The sequence below is a fragment of the Anabrus simplex genome, chromosome 7 (genome assembly GCF_040414725.1).
Source record: "Anabrus simplex isolate iqAnaSimp1 chromosome 7, ASM4041472v1, whole genome shotgun sequence".
In the NCBI taxonomy this organism is placed as follows: Eukaryota; Metazoa; Arthropoda; class Insecta; order Orthoptera; family Tettigoniidae; genus Anabrus; species Anabrus simplex.
This window is the reverse complement of record NC_090271.1, coordinates 148,632,378-148,650,264: the sequence shown is the minus strand read 5'-3', so window position 1 is coordinate 148,650,264 and position 17,887 is coordinate 148,632,378. Positions and strand designations below refer to the sequence as shown.

The 17,887-nt window shown below is 39.0% G+C and overlaps 1 protein-coding gene across 1 annotated transcript in view; it reads right to left on the bottom strand.

The window, feature by feature from the left end:
* Window positions 1-15,171: 15,171 nt before the first annotated feature.
* Window positions 15,172-17,887, bottom strand: part of LOC136876988 (uncharacterized) — a 94,261-nt gene continuing 91,545 nt past the window's right edge. The window contains exon 2 of the mRNA XM_067150765.2: window positions 15,172-15,759. Within this exon, the coding sequence (XP_067006866.1) occupies window positions 15,202-15,759 (558 nt within the window). The 3' untranslated portion in view covers window positions 15,172-15,201. The remainder of the gene's footprint in view (window positions 15,760-17,887) is intronic.

Sequence of the window (17,887 nt, the reverse complement as noted above, 5' to 3'; positions counted from 1 at the left end):
TGAAAGATTAACACGTGACTTAGAAACCATTAAGCAAGATATAAAATCACAAGTGGCGGAGGACTTAAAACTTGCTTTCCCGTCTTCTTCTCAGGAGGTCCTTAAAGAAGTAGAAAGCTTAAAGGAAGAATTTCAAGAGTCCCATGTTCAATTATCTCTTGCGCAAACTAAAATCGTGTCTATTCAAGACAAACTTCATGAATCTGTTAAAAATAATTTCATGAAGTTGGGAAACGAAATTACTCTTCTGAAAAGTCAGCAAGAGGAGGCCGATAAACGTGTCAAGACTCAGTTAGATAATGCTCACACGCAGATTACTCGTATCTGTCGCGATGTAGCAGAAGTCAAGACCGACATAGAGAAGGAGTTCAAGGAAATTGAGAATTCCGTACAGGGGAAAATTAAAACCCTAAAACTTGAACTCCAAGGGGGTATAGAAGCTCTCAACAACAAAGTATCGCAAATCGAACAGGATGTTTCATCATCTAGCCTTCACAACACTAGTGGAGAATCCATGAATGTTTCCACAATTTTTAAAATAACTGAGGAAAAACCAGTCAAATTTTCGGGGAAAGAGGAGTATACTGCTAAGGAGTTTCTCCTCAACCTCGAAGAATTCTTTCAAGAAAATCACGTTAAGACCGACCGTCGTTTACGAATAGCATCTCGATTGTTAGAAGGCAAGGCGTTAATGTGGTTTACCGCTTTTAAATTCAGTATTAACACTTACGAAGAATTTAAGGAAGCCTTACTTAGACGATTTTGGAGTGCTGAGGCTCAGCACCTGATAAAACTTCAATTATACTCTAGAAAGTATAACACGTCCGTCAATTCCTCGCGATATTCAGATTATCTCATATCTCAGCTTAAAAAGATGCAGTTTTTCGACCCTCCTTTACCGGAGCAAGAACTTATTCAGGTCATAACGCTGCAATTTCCACCAAATGTTCAGGAAATATTGGTGGCAGCAAATGTCCAGGACTTGGAGCAGCTCGATGATGTCCTGAGGAAACTCGATACTGCGCACACTCAGAGCGCAGCAAAAGCAAGTCGAACCAAAGAAACTACAACCAACTTTACGGAAATGAAAACTCCGGTTCAAGTAAATCCAGAACCGCGTGAAGAAAGAGAAACTCGCCGAGATATTCCGTTTCGGTATAGAAGATCTAGGAATCGCCCCTACGAAGGGAGGGCTAAGTTTCAACCTGGACCTTCATGGAGGCAGGCAGCTAATCAACCCAATGATAATAGGAACTCCCAGCGGGAAGAATTAGAGAAACGTTGGAGAGAGACTACGGAATATGTAAGGAATAAGAACAGGGAAGAGGGTTTACCTGGAGCAGCTTCTTTGGAATACCAGGCAGAGATACAGAGAAGAAATGAGAGAACGGAAATGGATCCAAGAGCTACGGGTACAAAAAAAAAACTTTGTCGAAGCAATAAAGAGACTGCCTGAAAACCCGGAGGGAGGAGAAGTAGTATGTAGCGCACTCATTAACCATTGGTATTTAGAGGATGCAGATTTACTATATGAGGATTCAACACCACGACAGCCTCAGATACAACGCGGCTTACCGATCATTATCATTAAGTTAGGCAATATGATTGTCCACTCTCTAGTAGACTCGGGATCGCAAGCCTCACTAATTTCGCAGAAATTAATAGATGTGGCGCAGGAGACGACCTACATCTCCATCTTGCCGGTTGCTCAAGTTAAGGTTAAAGGCATAGTTCCTGACAAAGCTATTAAATGCAAATTCCAGGCGTTTCTTGAGTTAGAAATTGGTGGTGTTAAGTTCCAACATCTATTTTTGATTTTGACGCAAATGAAATTTGACTTAATTCTTGGATCAGACTTTCTCATTCAACATGGGGGAATCATTGATTATCCCGCTAATCTGATTAAATTTTTCCACGTCGAATCTGTAGGGCTACAGTTGGTTACTTATAATGACGTGAAGAATCCGGAATGTGAGACCCCGGTGGGCATAGTAGAAGGCAAGATGAGCGAGGCTCCGCCTGTCGAAGAAAGCGTCCACGAAGAGGGGCGACCCGAGGAAGTGGGACCCGTAGAGGACCAGATGGCGTCCATTATCGATGATGAGTTTAACGAGGACCACTACAACTTCACGCTTTTCGCCAATGTAGCTGAAAGCCCAGATTACGATGATGATAAAGTAATAAAGGCAATCCAAGAGCTTTTTAAGAAGTTTCCAGATGTATTTTCTGAGAAACCTGGAGTCATTAAGGGTTTCAAGCACCACTTAGATGTTACTGACACATCACCTTATAAGAAACGGCCTTATCCGATACCCATGAAGTACTTGGAAGAAGCACGGGTCATCATTAAACAGATGGAGAATGATGGAATCATATCAAAATGCGTCACACCTTACATTAATCCTCTGGCTATAGTGAAAAGACTGTTCAAGTTTTTGAAATACTTTACTAGGAGATGAGCGAAAAGAAAATCGCCCAGCAATTTTCTTTTTCCCGAGCAGGGGATTATTCCAAATACGAACTGTGACTCTAACTTTATCCTTGCTACTGTGGGAACTATTTCGGCGTGCTTCGCCATAGGGAAGTGTCACACCAATACCCCACGACGTCAAATGTGGAAGCTCCACATTTCCCCGTTCCTGCCCCTGGTTCAAGTCATCAACACTAATACAAACACCAACGACGGAAGACAACGCCGACGCCGACCGCAAGACGACGCAGCCGCCGCGGGACAACGTCCTCTTCACGCCCTCAGGGACAAATCTACAATTCAGCTATAAAAGGTGACATAATTATTTGCCTATTTATTGAATAAACTGAAGGATCCACTTAATCATGAATTTTTCTTTCACTACCCTTCTCTCTTACTCTCTTAGCATGGGCCGTACACGCCTTGTCGTTCATCATGCTCTCCGATAAACTTAAGTACGGGCGTTCCTGTTACAATATATACCCTTTAGAGTTATAGTCCTAGTTTCATTTGAAGATGAAGGGAAAATTATTGCTTTAGCCTCCGTTTTGTTATTTGTGAATGACCAATTCCGTTATGGTACGCGTAACGGGGCATTTTGCAACAGGTGTTGCAACTAACCCCGACTTTATTCAACTGTATGTTGCTTAACGTATAATAATAGCTCTCTTACAGTCGCAGTTTGTTGGCGTGACAGCTGAGTGGTGTAGCTCCTGGCTTCTCACCATGGCGGGCGCGGTTCGACTCCCGGTCAATGCAGGTGACATTTTTGAAATGAAAAATCTCGCTCCCTGGTTCGGATTCCACGTAAAACTTGATAGCTGGGTAATATTTCATTTAATAGCTCTTTATAACATATAGTTGTGTGTATTTTTAGGCAAGCAACATGAGAAAATATAAACGGAAAACAGAAAAAGGTTTGACACCGTTGGAGGTGACGGAGACAGCTGGAGAGATTGTCCTTGATAATAAAGGAAGCGGTGATTTTTCGATTAGGAAAATTTCAAAAGTCTAATAATGATGTTATTTGCTTTACGTCCCACTAACTACTTTCACGGTTCTCAGAAAAGCCGAGGTGCCGTAATTTAGTCCCGCAGGAGATATTTTACGTGCCAGTAAATCTACCGACACGAGGCTGACGTATTTCAGCACCTCCAAAAACCACCGGACTGAGCCAGGATCGAACCCGCGCCGTTGGGTTCAGAAGGTCAGCGCCTCAACCGTCTGAGCCACTCAGCCCGGCATTTCAGAAGACTTCAATATCTACTATTCTATAAGAGAGGACGAAAATCAATACGTTGCGCTATACTTACGGACACGCCAGAAAAATAGTATATTGAGAAAGACAGAGAAGAAATGAATAGCAAGAGAAAAAAATAATCATGTGGCAAACTCCGCCTCAGCAAAAAGAAATCTGTGTCTAACGGTAAAAGGAAGATAACATTTGTGGACTCTTGTTCAGAAGAAGACGATTGTTATTATCTGAATTACGGAGATGTATATAAAAAAAGAGAGGAATGGGTATAGTGTGAGAAGTGCTATATCTATGCAAATTGTTCTAACAATAATGAAGACACAGTATGAGTGTTTCACAATCTTAGATACACTTCAGGAACTTACCCCTCATGCGGGCTACATTGCAACAGGTGATACTCATTATTCAATTGTTATTTTGAGACTATTATTTTCAAATTATTTTTAAAATTCCGTTTTGATAAATAAAAATATACCTCCCGATTGATTACAGTATCAATATGAATAAATATTATCTTAATAAAAAATAAATTCAAATTACTGTTGCAACTACGGTGTTTCGTATACTTCTTTCTAATTTTTCTATACAAATTATTTTTAAATGTTAAATTACTTGTCTCAAGATAAATAATATACGCTACAGCTCAAAATTGCGTACAAATAACTTCAATATTTTTTTAAAAAATATAATGAAAACATTTTGTAAATATGTAAGTTGCGCGAAATAAGCAAGAGCAGGCTGGTACGAAGCAGGCAGATATATTCTTTTAAAAACATATATTTTGAAGTACGGAAGATAATTAATGATTTTCACCAGATCAAACGGAAGGATACAGTATATTTCATGAAGAAATGATACATTAAAGAATTCGTGCTTCTTTTACCCTAAAAGGTAAGTTTTTAGGCTATAATTTAATCCTTTAAAAGGTTAATCTACGCCAAGAGCTTAGAATGAAATAAATCAGCAGTTAATAGCGAGAGTAACAGATATGGGGTTCATCTACTACCCTCATTCATCAGGAGAATAATGAATGCATTTACAGATAGTGTTTCCACCCGTGGCTTGTTAGGGGCAGAATCTCCGTACGCGAAGGACGATGTTTAATAATGAAGCTAGCTTTACCCTGAATAATGCATAGTTCTCCCGTGTTTCTCGGTTCTGTTCTTGTTCTTCATTCATTTCTATTCTAATTCCAAAATTACCATGGTAATAGTGGAATACATTTACCAGCGAAGAGTCCATATGCATACAATAGAACCGAACTCAGCTTGAATTATCCTCCTCATCAGCCTCAAATCTTATCCTCTTGATTGAAGGTCCCTCGAAAAACATATCGCCTACCCACACCCATCTTACATTCCTTGATTTTCAGTACTAGGGACGGGCGGTGGATATTACTTGTAGTATTTAGAATACCAGAAGTTATAAAATTCCAAGTTTACAAAGGTGACACTTAAAATCATTAAGATATCTGACCAAATAACATAGATGGGCTAAGATATTCAGTTGAATTAGAATCTACAGTAGATAAAATGAGATTAGACTGATTTTATCTGACAGGGTTAAAAGCTTTGGGCCTTCTCATTTATCTAAGCAGATTGACAAACACATTATTATATAAATACCCCTAAAATTAAATTGATTACATCTGCTGATGCGATAATACAGTAAAATAATAATAATAATAATAATAATAATGATAATAATAATAATGATAATAATATTCTCATTGGACCTCTTCAGTCAATCATTTTCTGGTCATCTTCTCCGATAGGATTCCTTTCCGAATTGCCCTATACCTTTTCATTCCTTCTGGTAATTTCTATCGTTTCTCATCTGTAAATACCCTTTTCATGGTATGTCGTTCGTATATTTTTGGTTTAAATCTTGTTCGTATGCTTTTCAGTTTCTTTAAATTTTCTGTATTGTTTTGTAAAGTGTCCAGTCTTCCATGTACTCTCTAATTTCCTTAATCCATCCTACTTGTTGCTTCAGATTCCAGAGTCCATCTATATTTTTTCTTGGTAATCTGGTTTCTGGTGTCCTCATAATGTGGCCTAAAAATCTTCTTCTTCCGTAGAGTATCTGTGATGGGTTCCATTTCTCTCTACACCACTTCATTGTCCTCTTTTTGATATTTTTTATTTATGCATATTCGTCTCTATACTTTTAGGATTTTGTCGATTCTGTTAAGGCTGGCTTTATATTAAAAGTAACATTTTTTTCACAGACTGAAATAAATTTGGTGAATGCCGTCCTAAGTTCCGATAGATCGAGGTATTAAAATATTGTAAAACTGATCAGTGTGACGTAAAGTTATGAAGGAGTTTATGGTACAGGTCATGGTATGCACTGGTCTATAGATCTAGTATCATGGCATCTACAGCTATAAATGAGAGCTCCATGGAACCTACCACTACCTACGTATGGTTCAGTTCTGGAAATGGCTGTCCTTATTGGCCTTAATGAATACGGTCATTTACAATCATTTCTACACATACAGAGTGACAGCATACAGTATCATGCATTTGGGCACACAGAGACACAAGGAATTCGTGGTTAAGGATTCTACTAGTCTAAGAAACAAGGCCAATGTCCGTAAGTACTGACCGGGAGGAGATGATTAACATTGATATTTAAAAAGCTTAAATCTGGAGAGTAGTGAAAATGCGAAATTGTCAATCATTGCGTTTTATACCTACAACAACGAGTTAAATGTCACTGAAACTGTGATTTGTCACACTGACATAACATTATTTCGCTTGAATGAACATCTAAAATATCATGATTACCGTATATTTTAGGTCATGAATGTTAGAGATGTTTAAATGGCGTCTCGTAGCCAACATAGATTCCTATCTTCACCTGAAGTTTTTTTTAAAATTGTTATGTAATCTTTCTCGTGTGTTGGTAATTAGAGGGAAGAATCTGTGATAGAATTCCCAGAGCTGTGTCATGTTTTACCCTTTAAGAAATTAGAATTAACAAGATTTCTCAGTGTATTGCCACACATGACTCTGTCCTTATCATCTCTCTATAAAGAAAAACTGGCAAATAAAACATTCATTTACTATCCATTTAATCTATCAATGAAATTTATGAACAATATTGAATGCAGAATGGAGAAATGGTCATTGCACGTCATAACGACCTGTAAATACACTTATGCTAGCGGTACCCCTGAAACAAATGTTAATCTAGAAGGTCGCCGATAAAACATAATCATGTCACAGAAATGCAATTTGATTTTCACTTGGCCAGAACGGTTACAATCATTATAGAGTAGCAGACTAAGATGACTACAACAACGGTGCAAAAGAACAGGACCAGTTCGAGAAGTAATACAGATTACATAAAATTTGTTTGGAAAAGCTTACTGACAGCTGGATTCCAAAGCTTCACAAGATTTGTTCAACTATTTAATTCTAGAACTAATTTAGAAAAACTAATAATTACCGGACGAGTTATTTATTTTTTTTATTTTTTTTGCTAGTTGCTTTACGTCGCACCGACACAGATAGGTCTTATGGCGACGATGGGACAGGGAAGGGCTAGGAGTGGGAAGGAAGCGGCCGTGGCCTTAATTAAGGTACAGCCCCAGCATTTGCCTGGTGTGAAAATGGGAAACCACGGAAAACCATTTTCAGGGCTGCCGACAGTGAGGTTCGAACCTACTATCTCCCGAATACTGGATACTGGCCGCAATATACCGGACGAGTTAGCCGTGCGGTTAGGAGCGCGCGGATGTGAGCTTGCATCCGCGAGATAGTGGGTTCTAATCCCACTGTCGGCAGCCCTGAAGATTGTTTTCCGTTGTTTCCCATTTTCATACCAGACAAATGCTGGGCATGTACCTTAATTAAGGCCACGGCCGCTTCTTCCAACTCCTAGGCCTTTCCTATCCCATCGTCGCCATAAGACCTATCTGTGTCGGTGCGACGTAAAGCCACTAGCAAAAAAATTATAATTCACGTGACCTGGCCTAATGTCAAAAATTGATGTTTTTACCTCATCATGCGGACTGATGACCTTGCTGTTAGGCCCTTTTAAACAACAATCATCATCATCATATTATCTCATCAAACAACAAGTTTATAGTCAATATTGACTGGTCTTTAAATTATGTAAAGTATAAACACCCATGAAATAAACTTGAATTGGTTCATTTTTATTCTCTTGAAGAATTGCAAAATATATATACTGAACCATTAGGAAATTTACTATGTACAAGCCTAACCATGAGCATATAAACTGCCTGACAAAGAAAGTTAAGCATCCAGAAGGAGTGGTCCAATGTCATCCCATTTCAGCATACATGCATACCATTGATGTGTGAGTAAACGAATAGATTTAAAAGGGATCTTTAATGTGCAGAACGCCCACCAGAGTGCATTCCTTTCCTTAATGACACTGCTTTATTGCTGATAATTTGTTTCCTAGTCGAGTAAACGAATAGATTTAAAAGGGATCTTTAATGTGCAGAACGCCCACCAGAGTGCATTCCTTTCCTTAATGACACTGCCCTATTGCTGATAATTTGTTTCCTAGTCGAGTAAACGAATAGATTTAAAAGGGATCTTTAATGTGCAGAACGCCCACCAGAGTGCATTCCTTTCCTTAATGACACTGCCCTATTGCTGATAATTTGTTTCCTAGTCCACTGCTGTGAGTCAGACAGTTCAGTAAGACGTGCAGAAAGGACTACGTACAGTACGAAGCACCCAAGATGCCTTACAGACGCGTTGGAATGCCTATCCACAAACTGACAGCATTTGGCAGAGGCCATATTGTGGGACTGGATGAGGCTGGTTGATCGTATCATGCAATTGCCAGGCGTGTGGGCCATTCAGATGTCACAGTGGCTCGATGTTGGACACGATGGGTACATGAGGGCACCCAATCACTCAGCCACGTCGTGCAGGTTCGGGTCGACCAAGAAACATCACCCGAGGGAGGACCGTCGTATGGTGCGCCAAGCATTGCGGGATCCCATAACTTCGGCACCCGCCATCCGCGAACATGTACTAGAGAATCTACAACATCCTGTGAGATTCCGCACAGTGTCTCAACGATTCGCATCCGCCAGACGCGGGTCCTGCCGCCCTATGTGTCGGTTGCCATTGATACCAGGACCGTTTAGTGTGGTACCTTGCCCGGAAGGCATGGACAGAGGACGACTGGCGTCGCATCATGTACAGTGATGAGTCCCGTTTCTCCATGATCATCGTGTGCGGGTTTGGCGGCGTCGAGGGCAGAGGGCAGATCCTGCCCATATTGTGGAAAGACAAACAGGCGTAATCCCTGGCATCATAGTGTGGGGAGCCATAGAATATGCGTTCAGGTCACCTCTAGTTGTGCTTCGGGAGACTATGACGGCACAGCGGTACTTCACAGATTTTCTGCGTCCGCACTTCCTACCTCTTATGGCACAACACCTTGGGACAGTGTTCCAACAAGATGATGCACGTGTGTATATGGACTGCTTAGAGCAAGTTGACGTCCTCCCGTGGCCAGCAACGTCCCCGGACATCTCCATCATTGAACACGTGTGGGATGACATTGGAAGGGGACTCCGTCCCAGTAACAACCTGCAGGATCTGGAGGGACAGCTGCAACAACTGTGGACGAACTTGCCTCAGGAAAGGATCCAAAGGTTGTTTGACACTATTCCGAACCGCATAAGGGCATGCATTGCAGCCGGGGGGTGGGGTGCTACACCCTAGTGTCCTGGCGCCAACATTTCACTTGTAACTGCCAACGGCCTTGTCTCTTTCATCCCATATTGTAATGACTTCAATAGAGGCACATGGTCTTTCAGCGTATGTAGCTTCATTCACTTTCAACCACTCCTTGTGGGTGCTTAACTATTTGTCAGGCACTGTATATAATTCTTTTTCTTTACAATCTGCTTTACGTCTCACCAACACAGACAGGTCTTATGGCGACGATGGTATAGGAAAGGCCTTGGAGTGAGAAGTAATCGACCGTGACCTTAATTGAGGTACAGCCCCAGCATTTGCCTGGTGTGAAAATGGGAAACCTCGGAAAAAACCATCTTCAAAGCTGCCGACAGTGGAGTTCGAACCCACTATATCCGGGATGCAAGCTCACAGCTGCGCGCCCGTAACCGCACAGCCAACTCGCCCGTTATATATAGAATTCATAAATATAATTATGTATGATTATTAGAAAATAGCAACAAAATAGTATTTTCCTGTGAAAGAAAGAAATAAAGAAGACTGGATGTGCAAATGAACGTTGCTGTACCTTTTGCTTCAAATAATACATATATACAGGGTGGTCGCAAAAACTTGAACCGGATCGATATCTTTCGCCGTTATATATACACCCTCAATATCCTCTGTACTGCATGATTAATATTATATTCCATAATTTAACAACTTTTGCAACAGTCGTATTATATTTTTGAATACCGCAAAAAATACCTCGGGTATTCTCTTTTCTTTTACAAGTTTCTTTACATCGCACCGACACAGATACGTCTTACGGCGACGATGGGATAGGAAAGGGCTTGGAGAGGGAAGGAAGCGGTCGTGGCCTTAATTAAGGTACAATCCCCGCATTTGCGTGGCATGAAAATGGGAAACTACGCAAAACCATCTTCAAGGCGCCGACAGTGGGCTTGGAACCCGATATCTCCCGAATGCAGGCTCGCAGGCTCAGAGCTGCGCGCCTCTAACCGCACGGCCAACTCGCTCGGTCAATGAAGTCTGTTAGTGACGATGAGATAAGAAAATGTATACGTGTTAGGTTCTTCATTCTGCCGAAACTAATTTTGAATAAATAAGTGCATCAACTGTCTGAAAAATAAAACACACGGTAACAGAATTATACCTGGAAAAGAAACAACTTAATAGAAGTCATTTAATGTGAATTATTGTAATCAATGTAGAGGAACAGACTAATATGAATACAGCAACGATGCAAAAGAACTGAATAGTATCTATTTTAATGAAGTTGTTTATATTTCAGCTATAATTCTGTTACCACATGTTTTTTTCAGATAGTCTATATTTATTCAAAACTAGCAATCACCCGGGGTTTCCCTAGCGTAGATTTCGTAATTTGATCAAAGTAATCGTTCCTCGGCATTGTACTAAGACATTATGTGAAAATTCCTAAAGTATAAAAACTCATCCAAAAATTGAGTCACATTTACCCCAGAAATTCTTCGTAAACCATGTTTTTGGTATTACCTTTTGAGGCTAAGACGACCATGCGACATAGAACTGTACATGTGAGAAACAGTCTTTTCTCAAGTCAAAAAAATAAATACATGTTCTTTATTTCTAAAGGAGATTCCAAATAGCTATTTCCACATTTGTTACTTCAGTTTTGAGATATACGTAAACATCCCCACAAAAAGAATTCAACCCCTTGATCAGTCCTTCCCCCCACCTCCACCCCCACTTAAGCGTAATTTCCGAAAACAAAACCACATGTTTCTTTATTTTTAAAGGAGATTCCAAATACCAATGTTCACGTCTGTAACGTCTCCAGTTTTTAGGTATAAGTACCCTCATAAAAAATTAAACTATTTTTCACTTCTTTTCACCCCCTGTTAAGTGCTGTCTCCGAAAACAAAAAGGTACATGTTCCTGTATTTTAAAGGACTTTCCAAATACCAAATTTCGTATCTCTAATATGTTAAGTTTTTGACATATAATGTCGATATGCCGGTACTCATTTAAAAAATACACCCCTTTTTCAATTCTTTCCAGACCCTTAACTGGATTTTCCAAAAACCAAAAATAAGTGTTTCAAGACTTTAAAGGAGATTCCAAATACCAGTTTTCATGTCTGTACGTCTGTAACACCTTCAGTTTTTGAGATAAATGTATACTCATAAAAAATAATTCAACTTCTTCTTCTTCACTTCTTTCCAGGAAATTCAAAATACCAACTTTCACGTCTCTAAAGGCTTCATATTTTAAGATAATGTATCCTCATAAACATATTTCAGCCCCTTATTTATTTTTTCTCAACCCCACACCCCGAACGTTGATTTTCCGAAAAAAATCCGTGTTTCTTTATTTTTAAAAGTGATTCCAAATACTAATTTTCACGTCTTTAACATCTTCAGTTTTGATATATAAGTATCCTCGTAAAAGTGTGTCTCTTCATTTTTAAAGGGGATTCCAAATACCAATTTTCATGTCTTTAACATCTTTAGTTTTTGAGATATAAGTTTCTCAATAGAAATAATTTTTGATATTTGCTTTACGTCACACCGACACAGGTAGGTTTTATGACGACGATGGGACAAGAAAGGCCTAGGTATGGGAAGGAAGCGGCCGTGGCCTTAATTAAGGTACAGCCCGAGCATTTGCCTGGTGTGAAAATGGGAAACCACGGAAAACCATCTTCAGGGCTGCCGACAGTGGGGTTCGAACCCACTATCTTCCAGATGCGAGCTCACAGCTGCGCCCTCCTAACCGCACGACCAACTCGCCGGGTATAAAAATAATTAAATTTATTCACTTCCTTTCACCCTTCCCCCTTATGTGAATTTTCCGAAAACAAAAATTCTTCTTTCTTTCTATGTAAAGGAGCTTCCAAATGCCAATTATTACGACCGTAATTTCTTCGGTTTTGAGATATATGTATCCTCATAAAAAGAATTGAAGTCCTTTATCACTCCAACCCCCGCCCGTTAAGTTGGTTTCTCCCCACCGAAAAAGTATATGTTTCTTTATTTTTAAAGGATATTACAAATACCAATTTCCATGTCTGTAACCTTCAGTTTCGATAAACAAGTTTCTCCAGAAAAAGAATTCAATTATTTCACTTCCTCTCACACTCCCTACTCAAGTGAATTTTCCAAAAACAAACAGTACCCGTTTCTTTAAATGAGCTTACAAATACCAATTATCACGACTGTAACTTCTTCAGTTTTGATATACATGTATCCTTGTAAAAGGAATTGATCTCCGATTTCATCACCTCCCCCTTCCAAGTTGATTTCCCTCCCCCAAACGATTGTTTGTTTATTTTTAAAGGAGATTCCAAAAAGCGCTTTTTGCGGAAACCAAAGAATACGCGTTTCCTTATTTTTAAAGGAGATTCAAAATACCATTTTTTGCGTCTGTAAACTTTTAAGTTTTTGAGATATAGATATCCTCATTTTAAAAATTCACCCCCCTTTTCACCCCCTTAGCGCCGTAATATCCTGTTCATCCCTCCTTAATTGGATTTTCCGAAATCAAAGGAATATGTTACTTTACTTTTAAAGGGAATCCCAAACACAAATTTTCATGTCTGAAACATCTATAGTTTTTTAAATATAAGTAGACTCATGCAATAATTAAACTAACTTTTCAATTTTTTTACAGCCGCTTAAGTGGATTTTTCTAAAACAAACAATATGCATTTCTATATGTGATTCCAATCACCAAATTTTACGTCTGTAACGTCTTCAGTTTTTGAGATATCAGTATCCTAATACAAAGAATTCAACCCACTTTTCATTCCTTTCTAGCCGCCCCTCCCCCTCCACCAACTGTTTTTTTCCGAAATCAAAAAATACGTGTTTCTTATTTTTGAAAGGGATTAAAAATACCAATTTTCACTTGATTAACATGTTATGTTTTTGAGACATACTGTAGATATTCTAATTCTAAAAATTCATCCCCTTTTTGGTTCCCCTTACGTGGATTTTCCGAAAAAATTATCTACGTCTCCTTACTTTTACAGGAGTACCAGTTTTCAAGTCTGTAACATGTTAAGTGTCAGATATATATTGTAGTCCTAGATTTAATTTTTTAAATTTCCACCCCGTTTGTCACACCCGTTCACCCCCATATTCATTGGATTTTTCAAAAACAAAATTCTTTATTTTTAACGGAGATTCTAAATACCTCCTTTCATGTCTGTAACATCTTCAGTTTTTTAGAAATAAGTATCCTCATAAAAGGTATTCAACCGATTTTCCTCCTTCTTCCAACCCCCTAATGGGATTTTGCAAAAACAAGAAAAAACGCGTATTTCCTTATTTTAAAGAAGATTCCAAATACCAGTTTTACGTATGTAAACTTTTAAGTTTTTAAGATATAGATATCCTCATTCAAAATTTCACCTCCCCCCCTCTTTCACACCCTAAGCAACAAAAATACGTGTTTTTAATTTTTAAATGAGATTCTTAATACCAAATTTTACATCTGTAAACTTTTAACGTTTTGAGATATAGATAATCTAATTTTAAAAATTTCTAAAAATTCACCCCATTTGTCACTCCTGTTTAACCCCCATTAATTGTATTTTCTAAAAACCAAAAATACATGTTTCTTTATTGTTCAAGGAGATTCCGAATACCAATTTTCAGGTCTGTAATATCTTCAGTTTCAGAGACATAAGTATTCTCCTTAAAGGCATTCAACCTATTTTTCTCCCTTTTTCACCCCTCCTAGTGGGATTTTCCGAAAACAAAAAATACGTGCATTGTTAATGGAGAATCTAAATACCAATTTTTACATCTGTAAACTTTTAAAGTTTCGAGATATATATACTCATTTTAAAAAATCACCCCCCTTTGCACCCCCTTAGCGACGGAATATCCAAAAATCCTCCGGTAGCGAGCACCTACATTACAATATAAATGTATCCTCAAAATTTCATTCCTTTATGTCCAGTAGTTTTGGCTCGGCGATGATGAATCAGTCAGTCAGTCAGTCAGTCAGTCAGTCAGTCAGTCAGTCAGTCAGTCAGTCAGTCAGTCAGTCAGTCAGTCAGTCAGTCAGTCAGTCAGTCAGTCAGTCAGTCAGTCAGGACAAGTTATTTTATATATATAGATTAGTTTCAGAAGACTGAAGAACCTAACAGTTATAAATTAACTGAGTCCAAACTGAAAAGAGATGACTTCAGATATTACAAAAGGATAAGAAAGGGCAAGGACTAAGGAGGGAGGAACAGGGGCGTTAATTAAGGTATAGTTCGACAATCACCTGGTATGAAACTGAGAAACCATGGAAAACCATCTGCAGAGCTCCCGGTGGTGGGGTTCGAACCCACGATCTCCCGAAAGCAAGCTCACAGTTACGTGACATGAACCGCGTAGCCAACTCGCTTGGTTTTTCTCCAGTACTGATTGGTAATTAGTTCCATAATTAAGTCAATATTGACATTGTATATGTCCTAAAAATAGGAGTAAACGAAGGAATATAAGAAAGGTATTTTTGTATGGAAGAGTAGCTCATAAAACAAAACAAAACATATTTCAGGTTTTTCATGCAATTTTATTATAAAGAATTGAAACATAACATAAAAAATCAACAAGAAAAACAAAGGTGACGAATTGAAGAATGGTATAATACAGATGTATCGTGATTGACTTAATTCAGTTCTACTGCAATGGCTAGAACAGGCTCAACTGCAGTCTCAAGGAAGGCAGAGCACCTGTCACTCCATGCCGTGTGGAACTGAACTCAAAGGTGAGTGTGGGTAGGGTTGCAGCTCTCCCTCACCACTTGCTGTAGTGACCACCTCCGTGACCGCCTCCACTCTTGATGTAGTGGTGGATAGTCTTCACCACTGGAACCTTCACAGGGTATGGCTTGTGCACGGGGTAAGGTACAGGCTTCTCTACTGGGATGGGTACATGCTTTTCAACTGGGACGGGGATGATTTTCTCAACGTGGACTGGTACATGTTTCTCCACGTGGACTGGGTGGACATGGACCACGGGAACAGGGATCTTTTCTTCGATCTTGATCGGCACGTGAACAGGATGAGGCACAGCTACTGGCACTGCATGAGGAACTGCGTGTGGGATGGGGTATGGCACTTTGATGTGAACCACCTTCTCGTGACCACCGTCGTCATCGTAGCCACCATCATCGTGTCCACCGTCATACGATCCACCGCCATAACCTCCGCCATAACCACCGCCATAATCTCCTCCTTCAATCCCGCGCTTCGTCAAATGATGTAACACAGTATCAGCATCCTCCCCAGAAACCAGGTAATAGTGATCTTGGGCCAATGTGCCCATCACCAGACACAGGGTCACAGCAGAGATCTGGACAAAAAAATAAGACAACAAAATGAGCCTGTGTCTTGAAATATTATTCAGAAACACACCTTATATTACCCATTTTCATATCCTTTATGCGTTAGACAATGAATGAGAATTTGAGTTCTTGCTTGCTGATATCCCTGACTAGTTGTGAAAACACTCGAAGGACTGAATTTTCTTTCTTTTAAGAAGATGCGAAAGAATAATTAAAGAAAACCAACCGAATTCCCTCACGGTATACTCTTTAAAAGATTTTTCAAACAGAAATAAAACAACGTTCCAACTTGATTAATTACATACTCTATTAGAGGAAAGGAAATACGTATGAACCTTTCATGTTTGATTACTTAATCGAAGATTCAGTTTAAGATGCATTATCATCGAGATCACCACCCCCCTCCTCCTCATCTATGGTATCTTACAATTTCGATTACTCATTTCGATATGAAAACAAACAAACGAACAAACAAACAAACAAACAAACAAAAAACCAAATAAAATTTATCAAAACCTCGTGAACATTAAAAAACAAGAAAAAAATATTTTCATCCCTGTAAAATCACTGCCAAGCTCCTCTCCAAGGGGCTCTCAGTAAGACTACGTGTAGTTTCCTCTAGGATACAATATAACGGGGTGATGATTTTTATTTTTGCCACAGGGCATAAATATGATTATGATCCTCGACACGTTGGTCGAGTTCAATGTGAAGAAAGACAAACTAGTAAAGTGATTCATATCTCTAACTGCCGTATGCTTGTCTAGTAGGAAACATCTGACTGGATGTTGGCTCCCCTTCAAGAATGAAAGATGTACATTCCATTTTTTATGAAGTAGAGCAGAAAAATATAACCAAATTAAGACATCATAGTCTGACCCCAACATGGCAGGTTCGATCCTGGCTCTGTCCCGTGGTATTTGAAAGTGCTCAAATACGTCAGCCTCGTGTCGGTATATTTGCTGGCACGTAAAAAAGCTCCTTGGGACTAAATGCGGGCACCTCGGCGTCTCCGAATATCGTAAATCCAATAACAATTATTATTGGACATCATATGGTTAATTCAGTGAAATAACTCTTGCGATGTATATGATATAGTATGCATGCATACTTGAATTATTTGTTAATTATTTAAACTACGGCTTTTAGTGCCGGGAGTGTTCTAGGACATGTTCGGCTCATCTGGTGCAGGTTTTCTATCTGATCTGCCTATCTAGGTGTGGGCTGATGTTGATAACGAAAGGTATGAAACCCAGTGTTGACATATAGCTTATTCCTGATGAATTACACCTAGAGGTCCGTTCAAGGTTTAACGCCCCCATCCGACAACCCATCAACACCGTCATAAGCCCTCACTCCATATTGACACTGCGGAGATGTTTGGAATTCATTACAGGCTCTTTTTACGCAATTTAGTGATTATAAATCGTATACTACCACCTCTCTTACCCTGCCGACCAACATTCTGACGGTGATTTTTTTTCCACCAACAGGACTCCAACCAGCTAAACACGATGTTAGACCATACGTTAACGATCATGGTTACCAGACGGGCTATATGCTTGAACTAAGTACCATTTCTACAGTAAAAAATGACTAATGGTCTTCATTTGAATTCTAAACTCTCTTCTATTCCTCGCAGCATTGTATGAATGGTTTCAATTAGTGTTAAAATTAAGAAACACATTCCTAATATTAGTATTCCGTAGTTCATAAATGTGCTATTCGGTACATTAAGACCAAATTTAATAGAGATATGAAATAATAAAACATTCTTCCACAGGACTGATTTTTAAATGTACGAATATTCTCAAGAACTGTAAATTAACATTCGGTTTACATTTATTTATAAAATATATTATTTTTCGTGTTAATTGATTAATGAGGTAATACTAGAGATGGCTTAGTAACATTTGAGATGTTTACTAGTGTACTGTACAGTATCTGAAGTATTTTTGAGACAGTTAATAGTTCAGTGTTTTCGTTAATTCCGTACTTGTTATTATCTGTAAATTCTGTAAGTGCGTTATGAGAATAACAGGTATTTCAAGATATTTTTCAATGACTAAACTGAATAAACCTACTTCTACTTGACTTCAAAGAAAACCCTCTCTAACATGAGTCAGATACATTTAC